This window comes from Homarus americanus, unplaced genomic scaffold (assembly GCF_018991925.1).
Source record: "Homarus americanus isolate GMGI-L3 unplaced genomic scaffold, GMGI_Hamer_2.0 scaffold48354, whole genome shotgun sequence".
Classification (NCBI taxonomy): domain Eukaryota; kingdom Metazoa; phylum Arthropoda; class Malacostraca; order Decapoda; family Nephropidae; genus Homarus; species Homarus americanus.
In genome coordinates this window covers 1716828-1735175 of record NW_024723833.1, presented here as the reverse complement: position 1 = coordinate 1735175, position 18348 = coordinate 1716828, and the positions used below count along the sequence as shown (strand labels likewise).

The window sequence follows — 18348 nt, the reverse complement described above, 5'->3', positions numbered from 1 at the left end:
TGAGTTTGGAAGAGAGTTTATTAAGAGAAAGTAAATACTGTATTATTATTATTATTTTTTTTTTTGGAGGGGAAGTACATAGAGAAGGAATACAGGAAGACATACTGTAAATACCAGGAGGTGGAATGGAAGAAGCGAAGTGATTCAGATAACAAAATGTGGATGTGTTTAAATAATGGACCTGTAGGTGACTAACTGAATCATAGAGCAACAGAAGGAATGAAAGTATTGTACTGTAATCGGTGCATTAAGAAACATACGGAGAGCAAATGGAGTCAAAGGAAGCAAATGTAGGGGTTTACAAAGTTCAGGCAATTACTGAACTGACATTATTATTTGACAGTGATGTACGGAATCTAGATGCAAGGGGAAGAAGTACAGTACCTACACTTGGAGTGTCGGTAAAGCATGATAGGGTAAAAATAATATCTAACATTGAGGATTTTTATTTATCGCTCATGTCATTACGAAAAGTCAAATTTGCTTAGGTTACCGTAACCTAAGCAAATTTAACTGTATACCTCATAGGTATATACATTAATGTCAATAAAATGGGAGAAAACTGCCATACAGTACTTCATAAGAATCTAAGACATGAGATGTAATAAAATCTACACCATATAAAACAGAAAACTGTGACTGTAAAGCTTACATAATATTCCTTATGTCATACAAACATAATTTAATAGCACCATAAGAATTAATGGCCTCATTAAGATCACAGAACTTTATCATAATGACCTTCAATGATCTTTGTCCCAGATCCAGTAATTAATTCAGAATACTATATGAGGAAGACACCAAATCAATTTTGTAATTATGTAATTATGGATTGAAACTCCTTAATAAGTAAACCACAGAGAAACACTTACTTTGGGTCTTCCCCTTTTCTTGGGTCCCCAGTAACGCTCAATTGGTTCTAAATAACGCTCAGGAGGAGGATCCATACCTATTAACCCTTTCTGAAATTATAAATGCAAAATAAAAAATGTAAAATATAGAATGCTGCAAGACAAGTTGTTGGACTAATTACATTTACAGTGATTACAACAGTTCTTAGGTCAAGTTCATGTTTTCTTACTTATCTATTCTACTACTAAGAGAAAATGACTACTGTACTATACAGAGTTCTGTTCATAAACACGTGAAGTCCTTAAGGTATTTGATTATTATTATTATTATTATTATATTACTTATTTATATTATTATTATTATTATAATAGACATCAAAGCCGTCATATTATGACCATACAATATAAATTGTACTAACAGTATTGATCAGTGATATGAAATGGTTTTGTTCAAATTCTGAGTTCAGAGATAAGGAAAATTTAGGATGTATAATTTATCTATGACAGAGGTTATTTTGAAGAGGTGTGTATTAAGTACTTGTACTGTATACTCTTTGTGAAAAAATAACATATATAATCAAAATGATTAAAGGAAGTTCTAGTAAATAAGATATTCCACAGTAATTCATGAAAACAACAAAGTGTGGTACTATTTGACATCCTTGTGCTTCTATGAAGTCTATTTATTATGTTAACTTCCTTCCATGCTCACACAACTTCATGAGAGCATTTAAGTACCATCCAATACCCTTTACTCATCACCTCTCCTTTAAGAGACTATAAATTTCACAATCTCTGCAACATACCTTTCCTCTTTCTAATGTTCTGTAGATGGTAGTTTTTGATATATGGCCAAATTCTGGGAATAATTGTAGGAAGCGTGTACGGATTTCATCGACTGATATGTTCTCTCTTTCTTGTGACATTTCAAATAGCTGGAACTCTTGGGCAGTTGTGAGGCGACGCTTACGACCCGTAGCTGTCTTCTTGTGTATGCGATGTTCCTTCTTAAAAACTTGTACAACGGACATAACTGTTGACTGTGGCAATCCCATGTACCGTGCAACCTAAAATATTGGAAAGTAAAGTATTGTACTGTAACCACAGTATTTCAGTTACCAAGCTACATTTTCTAAATACAGTACTGTACAGTACCCATTTCCCTTCTTCTAATTTCCCCAAGAAAAATTAATAGGAGTTAGATAGTAGCGGTATGAAGAACCAAACAAAGACAGTTACAAAGTCTGTGTAAGTAAAATTTATCGATTCCATTGTAACATTATACAAATACTTTTGCAATAAAAATCAAAAGTATACAAAATAAAAACTTTCATACACATCAGACTAAACACAAAGTATGGAAATGGCATTATCATCCTTCAATTAAAGACTAAAAGCTCATTTTAAAAAATTCAAGTATTCAACCCTTTACCAACCTCTCTGGATGTTTTCTTCTCATTGAATACAAGATCAATAATCATTTCTCTATGGGATGGTGAAAGTCTTCTTCGTTGCACTTTGTTCTTCTTCTTCTGTTTTTCCAAGATACTCTCCTCTTCCTCCTCAACATTAGTGTGGAAGAACTTAGTTGGCGCACCACTAGAACATGCTTGAGTGTTGCCATCTACTGTAACTTCAGTGGGGGTAGACTGCACCTGGGCAGCTTCTAGGGTGGGTTCTGGTTGTGGTGCTGCTTCAACTAGAGTTTGAGGTTCTGGAGGCTGTGAAAATTCAATAATATGAGTAACCATATAGAAAAACCGTCCTCCTAATATTGGAGGAATGGTGGTTCATCCAAATCTTTTCTTTTGCATCACATTCATTACCCTATTTCTGTCATTCCTTTTTATGGAGTCCTTTTACATAATGGTACAGTATACCTACTCTCACTTACCCACATGAAGAATTTTTTCAGCCATTTTCTCTACATGCATTCTCTTCACATATTCCTTCATTTATCAGGTACAGTAATCCTTTCAGAGTACAGTACAATAACTTTTGCAAAGTACCTTCCTCTAGTTTCCTTAATCCTGTCTGTACACAGTACACTATTTCTATCCTTCTCTTCAACTCAGAAGAGAAGCTGTGTCACCCATTTTTACAAACCTAACCATATACAGTACATCTGATGGCTCTCTTTTAAGCTCTTCCTTGTGCTTAATTTTAGCTATCTGATATCACAATTTCCACTTCACTATACATGTGGTAAACACAGCTCTTGCAATACTGTATTCTCATGCATTATTCACCAACGAATACATACACAGTGTTCAATTTTTGTATGGGTAGCAGCAGCTAAGTAAACACAAGGTTACTATATTTGACCACCTTCAGGTCACACAGCTGTACATTGGTGCTTGACTTTACAAGTTGAAGTGATGGTTATCAAGTGCAGTGCTGGCCACTGTCTACTTAGGTAAAGAAGACTTCATATAATGTGTGTTGCATCCACTCTGTCCCTAGTGGACATTCATGCCTATGAGACCAACCCACTTTCAGCATTTTCAGCCATTGTTTATTCAACCAAAGGTTAAACTAATTACCATCTCTGAAATTTACCCAAAATGTTGAAATTGCCCCTATAATAGTTTATTTTTACTCACTCAGATTCTCTTCTCATTGAGCTAAGATCTTTTGCAAATTCCACTGCTATCTTCAAATCACTCAATATCTCCACATAAAGCATCATACCAGGACTCAAACCATTGCAACATAAAACACCGTTACTGTATTCTATCTCAATACTTGCAACAGTTACTCATTCTACTGTCAGTTCTAACACAAATTCTGCTCAACTGATGCTTTATTTTTCTATTCAATATGATGACTGATTTATACAATACAGTATTTAATTCTTACTAGAATGCCTACTAAGTTCTAAAGTTAAACAAACAGTACTATAAAGTATTTTATTTTAGAAAAGTTGATTTTGTGAGATACACTACCTATTAGAACATAAGAACATAAGAATGGAGGAAACTGCAGTGTTTACCTATTTCACGCCTAAATCTAAATTTGTCTAATTTAAAACCATTGCTACGAGTTCGCTCCTGGTTGGATAGTTTGAGTACCTTTGTAATGTCCCCTTTGTTTAGCCCTGCCTTCCACTTATACACCTCTATCAGGTCGCCCCTCGCTCTACGTCTCTCAAGGGAGTGCAAATTAAGATGCTTTAACCTGTCTCTATACTCAAGGTTCCTAATGCCGGGATTAGTCTTGTCATTCTCCTCTGAATTCTTTCCAAGGATTCTATATCCATTCTGTAATACGGTGACCAGAACTGAACTGCGTAATCCAGGTGTGGTCTCACAAGAGCAAGATACAGTTTTAGGATGACCTCGCTAGTCTTGTAACTAACACTCCTTTGTATGAACCCAAGTACTTTATTAGCCTTGTTACGAGCAAAAACACATTGTTTACTTGGCTTAAGGTTCCTACTTATCATTACTCCTAAATCTCTCTCGCAGTCGGATTTCTCTATGGCATCGTTGTTCATCTGGTATCTGGTTTCCCTGTTTACATCTCCTATACTGAGTACTTTACATTTGTCGACGTTGAATTTCATCTGCCATTTTTCAGACCATTCGAAAAATTTGTTTAGATCTTCCTGTAGTTTTGCCGAGTCCTCGTCAGATTTGATAACACGTCCTATTTTAGTGTCATCAGCAAATTTACTTATGTCGCTGTCAATGCCGATATCTATGTCGTTTATGTATATAATAAATAATAATGGTCCAAGTACTGAGCCTTGGGGAACTCCACTTGTGAAGTTGCTCCAATGGGACTTAGTGTCGTTAATGCTCACTCGCTGTTTCCTGTCCTGTAACCACGCCCTAATCCATTTAAGGATGTCACCTTTGATGCCATGAGCTTCTACCATTCTAATTAGTCTTTCGTGGGGGACTCTGTCGAAGGCTTTGCTAAAGTCGAGATATACCACATCATAATTGTGCCCCTCGTCCACCGATTCGAAAACTGATGAAAAGAATGTTAATAGATTAGTTAGACAAGAACGTCCGCTTGTGAAGCCATGCTGGGAATCATTGATCAATCGGTGCTTCTCCAGGTGATTTCGAATAGAGTTTGAAATGATTGCTTCCAGTAATTTGCCTACTATTGATGTTAGACTGATTGGGCGGTAGTTAGAGGATAGTGATCTATCCCCCTTCTTGAAAATCGGTATTACATTCGCTATCCTCCAGGATTCTGGTACTACACCTGTTTTTAATGACATGTTAAACAACTTTGCTAAGGGCATACTAAGCTCTTCCTTACATTCCTTTAATACTCTGGCAAATATCTCATCGGGACCAGGTGACTTATTAGACTTTAGTTTGTCTATTTGCTTACTAACATCGTTACTAGTCACTACTATCTCACTTAATTTGTTTTCTTCACTATCTCTGAATAGAGTCGGTGCCTCGGGTATCATGTTTAAATTTTCGGTGGTGAAAACTGTTGAAAAATAATTATTCAAATTATTGCTCATTTCTCTGTTGTTATCAGTGAGCTCGCCGAAGTCTGACCGTATTGGTCCAATCTTTTCTCGTGTTTTAGTTTGATACATTTGGTAGAATCCTTTGGGGTTTGTCTTCGCCTCCCTTGCTATCCTTACCTCATTATTCCTCTTTGCTTTCCTTATCTCGGTTTTAACCCTACTCGCCAATACCCTATAATAGTCCCGGAGGTGAATTTCGCCACGATTTATCCTTCTACCTATAGCCTTCCTTTGGCCAATGATGTTCTTTAAATAATTATTTATCCATTTAGGGTCATTGTTGTCTGATCTGAGTTTTTTGTATGGTATGTTCTGCCTTTGTGCATTAAGTAACTCACTATTTAAATTGTCGTGGAACTCGGCAATCTCAGATCTCGTTATCAGGTCGGTGTCATCTGTCAGGTTCACAGCTAAGCGCGACACCCCCTCTCTCAGCTGCCTCTTTAAACTGTCAAAGTTTGCCCTTCTGAAATCTGGTACTTTAGTGGAATTTTCCTTACGTCTGCCCTGAAAATCTAACTGGAATCGAATTTATTTGTGATCGCTGTTTGCAAGTTCGTTCCCCTACCTCGACATTGCTAATTAGGTTTTCTCTGTTCGACAGAACTAAGTCCAGTATATTATTACCCCGTGTGGGTTCGGCTATTGTGCAATAAAGGTATTATTCTTTAGTTTGATAAGCTTTTTGTCATTACAGTATACAGAAATTATTCAGTAGTGCCTTTCCTCTTTACCCGACTAAACTTGAATTTGTATACCAAGTACAGTACTGTACTGTATATTTGAATAATCTCTTAAATTCTGATGACCACAGATCATGTCTAGGGAGATACAAACCCCTGGTTGTTGAGGCTGTTGTGGTGGCTGTGTCTCTGGGAGACCATTTGTGAAGTCATCATGAGGAACAGCATTGGCCATAGTGGTGATATCTTGTGACATAGTTGGTGGCACTGTGCTAGCTACTCCTGCAGCCCCCAGTGTTCCCAAGTCACTACTGGGAACAGGATTGGCCACTGGGTTTCCGACCACAGGTGTGGATGGAGAGCCTGGCCCAGCAATCCAAAAAGGCGTAAATGCCTGGGATGTGGGTGGCTCACCACCTGAAGACATTCTGCCTCTGAAATGATAAATGCCATATATAAATACAGTATTAGTTCCCGACATTTTTGTTTACATGATTTACATACTCTAAAGTTAGCAGTTAACCAATTTCATATTAACGATCAATGTCAGCCTGTTGTCCTAAAATTAGCCACATTGGTTTACAGCAGCTGTAACACTATATGATCCATCTTTCACCAATACATCAGGATATGGACCATTGTGCTTACTTTAGCCTGGAGTTTGTTCCTTGAGTTACGGGTAAGTACAGTACTGTACAGTATTTGATTATTTAATCTGATAATTAAAACATAAAAAATTATCCATCCCAACAACGTTTCAGATTTTTTTAACCATTCTAAAGCATTCACGATCAGTTTGTCTATTTTTTCTTTTATCCGTCATTTTTGTTTTGTTTTGTCAAACCTTATGTAGTCCATCTGATGTGTCCAGTGTAAAAAAAAAAAGAAAAGATAGGCTTTGTCCTCATTTATAACATTTTGGGAGAGCACCACCAAAGAAGTACAGTATTCAGTTTTCTATTACTGTACAGTACAGGTATTTCACTCACTGTGCTCCGGGTGTCCGCTAAGTACTTGTACAGTACTTCGGCAGTTACCATTGTCGTTCACCCGTGATTTGTTTTCCAAGTTGAAATTAGAAACTTGATGCTTCTATATTTCCCATGTGTATACCTAACGCATCTCAATGTTTATAAAAAACATCAGTCTTCAAGAAATCCCGGTTGATGTGCAATTATTGTTTGTACAGTAGGATACCGGTGTCCTGCATCAACTACTGTACCTGTATTCACCAGCTCCACTAGAAGTTGTTAGTATAGTACTGTACATAACATTCTGGTTGAGGTAAGATAAAAATTAAAGGTTTTTTTTTTTCTCGCAAGAACAATGCTTTCCTCTCCCCATCAACAGCTGCTTCCCTTCCCTAGATTAAGTTCAGCATTTTTTTTAGAGTCGTAATTTTAATTAGAAATTTGATTCAGCAAATGAAGATGAGACCTATTTATTCTCTTGTTAATAATGGAGGGAATACAGATGACGTCATCGTGCTGGGAACAAACACTATATAAGAGTATTTGGCTGGGAATAAACAACCGATGCAATACGACACTAGTAGCGCGAGTTCTAGGTTACCGAGAGTTGACGAATGTGGTGAATTTTAGGTTACACGAGTTGAATACTAAGGGTGTCTGTCTCATGAAGATTTGGCACCCCTCTTATTTCACCTGCTGAACAAACAACCAATGCTGAAGGAAGAGGGGTGGGTAGGTTTGGTTACACTAAGTTCGCATTTAGTTATAAGTAGAGGTTCCTAATCTTTATGTGATCATCTACAACAGATCTGAGATCATGAATTGTTCTACATAATGGAATTAGTTTCAAGAAATGAATAAGTATATTTGTTTGATGCACGCTTGACAGTTATGAGCTGTCAACATTAAATGTGGTATCTATTTATAATGGTGTGTGTGTGTTGTTGTTGAAACTAGAGGGATGTTACAAGTCAAGGAAAGACATTTAACAAAACATCGCATAGTACAGTATTTGGTAGGTGAATTGTAAGGACCAGTGTGTGTAACGCACTGTACTTACAACGTTGCTGCTCATTGTGTATGAAAACAATGTCAGTGTCCGTCGTCCCCTAGTTAATAGTGAGTATCATTAATCTTCAGTTTACAATCTTGATAAAAACGAGGAACACTTCATATCAGGCGAACTTGGGTGTTATATTTTCGATGGAACGGTCGCTCTTTTATCACAAATTGTATGAAATTGAATTTAAATGCCAAAGTAAATGTACAGACATGTGGTGGCACTGAAAACGCTAACATACAGACAAGGTAAAACGTTAAGTAGTGACACTGACGCTATATCTTTAAGTATCACTTAAAATAAAAGATCTGAAAACTACTGTATTAGACTACGTTAATTACTGCATATTTGGATGACTGCAGTTACAAGGGCCGTAGTGTAAACATTGTTACAATATATATATATATATATATATATATATATATATATATATATATATATATATATATATATATATATATAAAATATACTCTATATATATTTTTTTTACCCTTCTTAGACGTACAACCTGAAAATCAAGTCCCAGTTTATACCTTAAGGCTTAAGATTTACCACCCAAACGCTAACCTAATTTTATCTGACCTGACCTACCCACCCAGGTAAGGTTAGTGTACTTAATCATCAGGTGAAGATCTTTGTGAGATCCTCCTATACTTCTGTACATTCATGGGATAAAAATCACAGCACAACAGGCCCTTTGTTCGTGACGACCTGCCCCAGTACTGGGACTGTCAAGACACTATAGACAAGCATATTTTCACTTGCTGCATTTCTATTCCTCCGTAGGTTTCTCTTAACCACCAGTTTCAATAATTGTGCTTGGTGACTATAACAATAACGAAATTTGCAGTTCATAACCTATATAATATGTTAACTATTTTAATTCCTTAAAAATTAACCGGTGGCAGAAGAGGCAGTATTTTGATGATTTGGTTATTAACCGCGTCCGCATATCGTCAGGCTACTTCCCCCGACCACCCGAAACTTTTAACTTTGCCCAAACGGAGTATTAATATGAATTTAATCAAAAATTTAAAATTGTCATTTCAATTTGAAGTACATTATCCATTGTTCAGTGATTGATTTGTATTTTAACATCTACAACTATTCCTTCATATGATGAGTTATCTCAAAATAGATATTGAAAAAGGAAGTGTCAAAAGAGAGAATGAGAAATCGCAAAGTTACGGTGTATTTTCATATGGTGTAGAGCAGTTTTCTTATGCTTCGTGTGTGTGTGGTAGGCAGACGGCCGCCACACTCAGCCCCAGGCTAGTATCTAATTGCTAGACGGCACTTATTACAACTTTTACCGAATTATATAGCCATTCGTATCACCCAATTTAATTTCATATTCCAGCAGAAAATGTGGAACTGTGCTGGGCTATCATATAAAATATTTATTTTAAAACAGTGTGCAATTTCTTCATAAAAATAATTAGACAATATTTAAAATATGGTCGCTACTGTCCCAGGTCGACGCGTTGCCAGTTGTCCCAAGGACTGTATGTTCAGTTCATGGCTGCGGCTTCTTCTTCATCACAAATTCGCCAAACATTTTTCATTCAAACATTCATGTTGAAATATTTTTTTTGTTAATTAGCTTCTCAATTGGACTTTGATCTGCAAACATCAATAAATTGCTACTATTAACCATCGAAGTACATATATTGAATTAGTACAAAATAATGGCCTTTAAATACATTGTGCAATATGTAAAGTTATGACATTAACTTTACATATAATGGCATTATGACACTATCAATATTAAGTGTAACATCCGTATACCTAGAATAGTATGTTTATTTTTTTTAAAGTTAGTGAATATGCCGGTTATATTTCGTTGATTATAATGTATATAAATATTCTTCAATTCGTACTATTAAGACATTAATTTCCATTACAGTCCAACTACATAAATATTTAAGTCTTGTCTAAGTCACAGTAAAGGGTCGAGATGCAGTGTCTGTCTGTATCTCGCGCCGAATATTTGGGGGGGTCCTCTAGTCCCTCCTTCCCTCCCTCTACCTCGCCCCACACCTCCCCCGCCCCTCCTTCCTCCACTCCCAACACACCACAAGGAAAACGACCAATTTCAATTTTTATAACGTAACTACAATATCTATTAAAACGCGACGAAATTCAATGACAATTTTCACAAAGTATTCGCAGGTATGAATGAAAACTTACGAGAAGAGTCGTGTGTCGGAAGTAGTGCGGGTTTTCAGTTATCACCAATACACACACACAGGTAAAATCCGTTCATTTCGTACAGAGGCAAGCAGATCGAAACAAAGGGAATGAAGATATAAGAAATAATCTAGGATAAACGCAAACCACTAAGCTATACTGCACCAGTCTATTATGGCTGTGTGTATATTTTGGTCAACATAATTGGGAGTGCTATCCGACAAAAAGACGAAAGAGAGGAAGAGAGAATAAGCGTCGACCAGCTGCCATCTTTTCAAGGCTTCGGACGGCAGCCATATTGGATCGCCCGCCGAGCCGACTGAAGCTAACAGACACTGGGACGATAGGAATTGAGAATGTCAAATGAAGAAAAACTCAAATTACACAAATTTAGCGGCATATTTTATCGTGGTTCCGACTTCTAGCAAGTCTCTGAAAGTCATATTAACTAATTTCAGCTTAACTGTGACCTACAAAAGAATAAAATTAGAAAGAGCAACAAAATAAGAGGCGGTGGAGCCGGGCTCGCGCTGATCACTACGTCCTTTTGCTTTTCACTTATTTTTCACTATAATATGTAACATTCGTATTGATACCCGGGAAAACAGCGGGAGCGTGGCGCGAGGGACACACGTGCTAGAGGTGAAGGCTACTCACGGTGGAGGGTGGTGGTGGTGTTGGTGGAGGTGATGGTGCTGTGATGGTGGTGGTGGTAGAGGCAGACAGGGCACACACACACAACCTGCACTTGCCTCCCTCCCTCCCGCCCGTGCCTCGCCGCTACGCCGTCAATCCTCCTCTACAGTCCGCCCGCCCGCCCACCCACCCAACCCGCCCATACTTTTACGCTACCGCCCGTCATGTTCTCATCACGCCCACACCCGCCCATATACACCCACAGCGCTTGCCCATCTTTTCAAAAACACCCCTACACGTCTGTATCACACGTATTCAGACCATACACATATTTATAAGGCCCACACATCACACCTCTCAAACACTTACCACACCAAACATCACACCCCTTCCCTACAGATCACATCCCTCTCCCACACAAAACCCCTACTTCACACACCCATCCTTCCCCCACAAAGAGTATCCCTCCCCAACACACAATACCCTTCGCCCCAACATACATCCCTCCCAACACAGTCGTACACATCACACCAGTCCTTTCTAAAACATAATATCCACCCCCCCCCCACAGTCCTACAGATCACATCCTTTCCTAAAACATATCGGATACCTCCCCCATACACCCTTCCTTCTGACATAACACACTGTACCTCCCTCACACACCCTTCCTTCTGACGTAACACACTGTACCTCCCTCACACTTCACCATAACCGTCACACCGAATTACAGAAGGGCTCAGGTGTGTTCAGTGTTGTATAAATACCACAAGGCAAAATATATGTAGGTATCTGTATGGGTATTATTACATGTGCATATGGGTGTGGATAAAGTTCGTAACGCCCCGAGTGCTGGTGTACAAACAAACAAAATGTGTGCACGCGCGCGCACGAACAGAATCGGGAAGGTATGAGTACTTATGGGTTGAGAATTAACCTCAAAATATTATGATTAACTGACTGCTTGATAACGGCGTGGCTATTTTGGCCTGTCTTTGATAAGATTCTGAAGTTTTTGACAGGAAAAAACATTACCGGTAAATTATAAAAATTACTTACTAAAATCTAGGGTAGTCGTGGTATATTATACAGAAGTAACTTGGAAATCCTTTAGATGTTTTTTTTTTCTTCGTCAAATATAAAATGTGCTGTCGTTTCTTTAAATAATGGACATATCATTATTCGTTATTCATGTGCAGGTTTTTTTTTCAATGTCTAATGAGTATGCAATTATGACAGATTATATATATATGTCTGTAATTACAGGTGGAGTGATTCAGCGAGAAGTTACAGGTGATTAAGATAAGGGGGAAGGAAGGTGGGTTGACGGCCAGGCAAAATGTAAAGAATAGCACATAGAATGAAATGTCAAGAAAATTCATTTAAATGAGTGATGAAAAAAAGATCTACCTGTTTAATTTTGTAATATATTTGTCTTCTTTTTTTAAGAACGAGAATTTACCGAATAATCAAAGGGAAAATATAATAACAAAATGCAGGCAAAAACACAATATTTACCCCCAAAATAAATAAAACGTTGTGTTAATCAAAGATTAGACTGAGGATCCAGCATACTGTTTTGGAAATCTTAGTACGTGTACTATAGGTGTTACTGTTATAATTTTTAATTAGAACCTCATCTGGTGAGGTTAGTTCTTAGTAAGTAGGCTACCCTTTATCCAAGCACTTCAACTGCTGTGATGGGCGCTGTTTACATCATACTTCTGGAAAAGCCAGTCTTTGGATTGTATTAAATCAACGTCATCTTCCAAAACCAAGTTTAAATAAAACTAAAAGGGGGAAAGGTTAGATTAGGTTAACGTTAGGATGTTTTATCATTAAGTGAAATAAGCTGGGGTACCTACTCTTCAGGTGTTCCACTGGCAGATTCAAAAGTATAATCATAAAAGTGTTAGCAACTAGATCAAATCTCGGCCACTTGTTCCCCAGCAGCTGCTCTGGAGATTTAACTGGCTTATTGTAGACACCGTACGGCACGAGGATATACTGACCAGAATGGCGTCAAATTTGTTTTTCTGTCTTCACTTTGGGGTAAAGAATTTAGTAGGAACCTTTGAGAAACCGGTCATTAGATCTACGTAACATAGTTATATTAGGACCTAAGCAGGTCTAAATTGCCAGTCAAGGGGGTGAGGGCAAGGGTTGGACAGGAACTCTAAAACACTGATAGTTCAGATGACACTAACCAATCAAAACAAACTAGCGATCACACGACTTTTATTATGAGCTTCGGTGGTTCTTGTTGTCTACTTTAGAAAATTAATGTTTGGCTGATCCTCCCCGTGGTACTTTTACAACATCGTACATTATGGTTTGGTGTGGTCGAAGATTCTAATTTCAGGTACTGTCCTGTACAACATAGTGGAAATAGTTTACTCTGCCGATTATCCAAAATACTTTGTTCGGGTTGTCACTTTGCTCATGAAACTAGTTTGTCAATAATACATTCAATAGATAGTTAAATCATAATAGCTTACAATGAGAGATCATGAGTCCCCTGTCTCGAGTGCGCATGCGTTGCCCACTTTCGCAGATAAATATTATTAGTCTCGGGCTCCCCGCGGGGTAGACAAAAGATTGGCGTATTATGCAGTATGTGGCAATAATGCACCTTTACCACCCTACTCTTGGAATTTTGCACATCACTTGTAATATTTTCGGAAGATGAGGATCTGTGTCGTTAAAGAGTAGAAATACTATAATAATGAAAGGTGGAAACAACACGTTTGAGATGTGTGTACCATAACCTGTGTACATACAAGCAAGTGGGGACTGGTGATATGCACAAAACTTGGATCTGTAACAGCAGTGCAACTGAATTCGAATTCAAATAAGACAGTCGATAACCTAACAAATATTCAAGAGCTTAGAAGTCGTCACTTGTTGGATAACGAATCAACTGGAGAAGCCGACCAGAATTTTTCAGTAACACTGCGGGTAGTTGACTCATTTTCCCAACATACAAGTCTCGATTTTTCGCATATTGTAGTCACTCAGGAGTCTTTAAATTAAATCCCTTTTTTCTATAGGTAGCTGTTTTCCGGTAGATAGCACCGGTCAACACAATTTTTCTGGCACAAGGTTTTTAAACGGATTCTAAGTAAATTTGGGGGGCAGAATCCAAATATGACTTTGGTTTTTGTCTATCACATCAGGTTTTTGAGATATACCATATTGCACTTTTGCTGGGAAACGTAAACTTTTGGATCAAAATTGACGGTTTAAACATGTATACATAAATTTTTTCAGCATTTTAATTTGTATTTTTCTATAACCAAAAATTGTTAATATCAAATTGGAAAGTTAATGCACATATAATATTTAAATGTAACATTGAAGGGTGAAAAGAAAACAATTAATGTACGGTAGAAATAGTGCAAGTATTAAGATCAACTTACAGTTACATAAACTTCCTCTTTTTGGCCGATCTCTTATGTACAGCTTCTGGAATGTCTCTCATCAAACTCCAGCAGTAGTCCGCCATCATGTTCGGGTCCCATCGACCTTGGTAACGTTCTTACATTACTTTAATGTCTTGATGAAAGCGCTCCCCTTGCTCCTCGCTCACTTCTCCCAGATTTTCTGGAAACTCGTCCAAGTGACTGTGTAAGTAGTGAACCTTGATACTCATTCTGCATCCAAGTGCTTGTAAACTCAAGAGCAGCTCTTCCACAATTTCTTGATAGTTGTCCGCTTTCTTGTTCCCTAAGAAGTTCCGCACCACATTAGAGAAAGCATTCCAAGTTCTTGCCTGTGCCTCAGTCATTGTTGCAAGGAAGTGTGGATCTCTGAGTCGTGTTCTTATTTGAGGTCCATCAAAAATCCCTGCCTTTTTCTTCTCGTCGCTAAGACTTGGAAAGGTTGAGCATATATATCTGAAACACTCTCCACTATGATCAAGAGCCTTGACGAATTGCTTCATGATACCAAGTTTTATGTGCAGAGGAGGAAGGACAATGTTTTTCCTGTCAACCAGAGGATCGTTAATGATATTCTTGTCACCAGGCGTCAAACTATTTCTTGGTGGCCAATTCTTTTTCACCCAATGGTCTGCTGTAGCCCTGCTGTCCCAGTAGCACAGAAAACAGGGGTATTTTGTGTACCCTCCTTGCTGGCCCAATAGAAAGTTTACCATTTTCAAGTCCACACAAATTAACTATTCATGAACATGGTATTGCAACCTCTCTAGAACAGTCTTAATGTTTTCATACTCTTCTTTAATTTGTACAGAATGTCCGATTGGAATTGAACCATACTTGTTTCCGTTATGAAGAAGAACACATTTCAAGCTCCTTTTAGAAGTGTCAATAAAAAGTCTCCAATCCTTACTATCATATGCTGGTAGTCCCATGGAGAGAAGAAGTCCTTCTACATCATTACAAAAAACAAGCTGGTCATATGAATGAAAGTACTTCCGCAGTTGCTCTTCTCTGTTGCGATAAAAGGAGACACTCGTGCCAGGTTTTAAGAGTCGTTTCTCTTGAAGCCTGGAAGCTAACAATTCAGCAGACTGTTTTGGCAAATTTAGATCTCTGACCAGATCATTCAATTCTGACTGAGTAAACAACGTTGGCTTTTCACAATCTTCACCAGATGACTTGAAAAGATCAGTCTCTTCATCTTCATCAGTAGAAACAGGTGAATTCCGGTCTATATCCTCAATCTCTGGTAGCTCAGTAAATTCTGGCACGTTACGTGATGGAGCAAATCTGAGATCAGATTTGGATTCAGCACCTTAAAGTTAGTAAAAAACAGTTAAAAGGTTTCATGCCAGAAAAAAAAAAAAAATTTTGTAGACCAGTGGCAGTTGAAGGCCACCAAACTATACTATCTTTTACAGTCAACTGCCCATATGGATAAATGGTCAATTTAGCTCCGCCAGGAGCGAACTCGTAACAATGGTTATAAACCAGACAAATTTAGATTTAGGCTAAAATAGGTAAACATTGGCTTAGATATAGAGTAGTGGATGAGTGGAACAAGTTACCAAACATCATCATTAACTCGAATATGCTGGATAGCTTCAAACATAGGTTGGATGGATATACGAGCAAAAGAGGTTGGGTGTAAATGAGACTGCCCAGTATGAGCCAATAGGCCCGCTGCAGTTTCCTCCATTCTTATGTTCTTTTTGGTTGGTTCTAGTGGCATACACGCCTTCACAGTGACTTCACGCGACTCGCGCCACTGTGTAATGATGGGGACATCAATAAATATTGAGAGACGTTACTAGCGTGGACGATTCGTTACTTTCACCATAAGTAACTCGCCCTTGGATCGCTCTGACAATGATAATCTGAATTGTGAAATAAATAAGGAAATAAAAACTGAGTCGAATACAGAAACAATTTGGATATAATTAATTGATGGTAGGGAAAAATTAATCACAGGAGTAATATATAGACCTCCTAATCTTGAGAGTTAATGAGCAACTTAATTGGGATGAAATGCACAGGGCTTCCATATATAGAAGTCTCTATAGTAGGCGACTTTAACTTTAGCCAAATAGATTAGATTGACCTCACGGGTAACTCAGAATCAGAGGATTTTCTTGAAACAATCCAGGACTGTTTCCTAAGCCAACATATAACCGAATCTACCAGGGGTAATACTATACTCGATTTAGTTCTGTCAAACAGAGAAAACCTCATTAGTAATGTCGAGGTAGGGAACGAATTTGCTAACAGAGATCACAAAGAAATAAGATTCCAATTAGAATTTCAGGGCAGCCACAAGGAAAATTCCACTAAAGTCCCAGATTTCAGAAGGGCAAACTTTGATAGTTTGAAGAGGCAGCTGAGAGAAGGGGTATCAAACTTGGGGGGTGAATTACATGACCCCACATGAGGTGACCTCACACAATGTACCCACAGAGGGCGACCTCATCACGAGATCTGAGGTTGACGAGTTCCACAACAATTTAAATAATGAGTTACTTAATGCACAAAGGCAGAACATACCATACAGAAAACTCAGATCAAACAACAATGACCCAAAATGGATAAATAATTTTTAAAGAATATTATTGGACAAAGGAAGGCTATAGGTAGGAAGAATAAATCATGGTGAAGTTTACCTCCGAGATTATTATAAGGTATTGGCTGGTATGGTTAAGACCAAGATAAGAAAGCATGGAGGAATAGTGAACTGAAGGTAGCAAGGGAGGCGAAGTCAAACCCCAAGGGGTTCTTTCAAATGCATCAACTAAAACACGAGAAAAGATTGGACTAATACAGTCAGATACTGGCGAGCTCATTAATAACGACGGAGAAATGAGCAATAATCTGAATAAATATTTTTCAACAGTTTTCACAACCGAAAATTTATACAAGATACCCGAGGCACCGACTCTATACAGAGGTAGTGAAGAAAACAAATTAAGTGAGATAGTAGTGACTAATAACGATGTTAGTAAGCAAATAGGCAAACTAAAGCCAAATAAGTCAACCAGGTCCCGATGAGATATTTGCCAGAGTATTAAAGGAGTGTAAGGAAGAGCTCAGTATGCCCTTAGCAAAGTTGTTTAACATGTCCTTAAAAACGGGTGTAGTACCAGAATCCTGAAGGATAGCGAATGTAATACCGATTTTCAAGAAGGGAGATGGATCACTATCCTCTAACTCCCGTCCAATCAGTCTCACATCAATTGTAGGCAAATTACTGGAAGCAATCATTTCAAACTCTATTCGAAATCACATGGAGAAGCACAAGTTGATCAATGATTCCCAACATGGCTTCACAAGCTGGCGTTCATGTCATAACTAATTTATTAACATTCTTTCTATCTATTTTCGAATCAGTGGACGAGGGGCACAATTATGATGTGGCATATCTCGACTTTAGCAAAGCTTTTGACAGTCTCCCCACGAAAGACAAATAAGAAAAGTGGAGGCTCATGGCATTAAATGATATACAGTATTCTAAAATGGATTAGGGCGTGGTTACAGGACAGGACACAGCGAGTGAGCATTAACAGCACTAAATCCGATTGGAGCAACGTCACTGGTGGAGTTCCCCAAGGCTCAGTACTTGGACCATTATTATTTATTATATCCATAAACGACATAGATATCGGCATAGACAGCAACATAAGTAAATTTGCTGATGACACTAAAATAGGGCGTGAAATTAAATCTGACGAGGACTCCGCAAACCTACAGGAAGATCTAAAAAAATATTTTGAATGGTCTGAAAAATGGCAGATGAAATTCAATGTGGACAAATGTAAAGTACTCAGTGTAGGAGATGTAAACAGGGAAACCAGATACCAGATGAACAATGTTGTTATTGAGAAATTCGACTGTGAGAAAGATTTAGGACCTCACTTGGATTACGCAGTTCAATTCTGGTCACCGTATTACAGAATGGATATAGAATCCTTGGAAAGAATTCAGTGGAGAATGACAAGACTAATCCCGGGCATTAGGAACCTTCAGTACAG

The 18348-nt window shown here is 38.0% G+C and overlaps 1 protein-coding gene across 3 annotated transcripts in view; it reads right to left on the bottom strand.

The window, feature by feature from the left end:
• LOC121863723 overlaps positions 1–18348 on the bottom strand; it is a 58853-nt gene that overhangs the window by 28923 nt on the left and 11582 nt on the right. For 2 of the 3 annotated variants that reach the window (XM_042362470.1, XM_042362472.1), the window contains exons 1-5: positions 10911–10963; positions 6187–6466; positions 2288–2572; positions 1658–1918; positions 873–962 (exon numbers count right to left, since the gene is read on the bottom strand). In XM_042362470.1, the coding sequence (XP_042218404.1) occupies positions 873–962; positions 1658–1918; positions 2288–2572; positions 6187–6459 (909 nt within the window). In that variant the 5' untranslated portion in view covers positions 6460–6466; positions 10911–10963. Of the gene's footprint in view, positions 1–872; positions 963–1657; positions 1919–2287; positions 2573–6186; positions 6467–10910; positions 10964–18348 lie in introns of those variants that run through there. The other variant, XM_042362471.1, reaches the window with a different exon arrangement.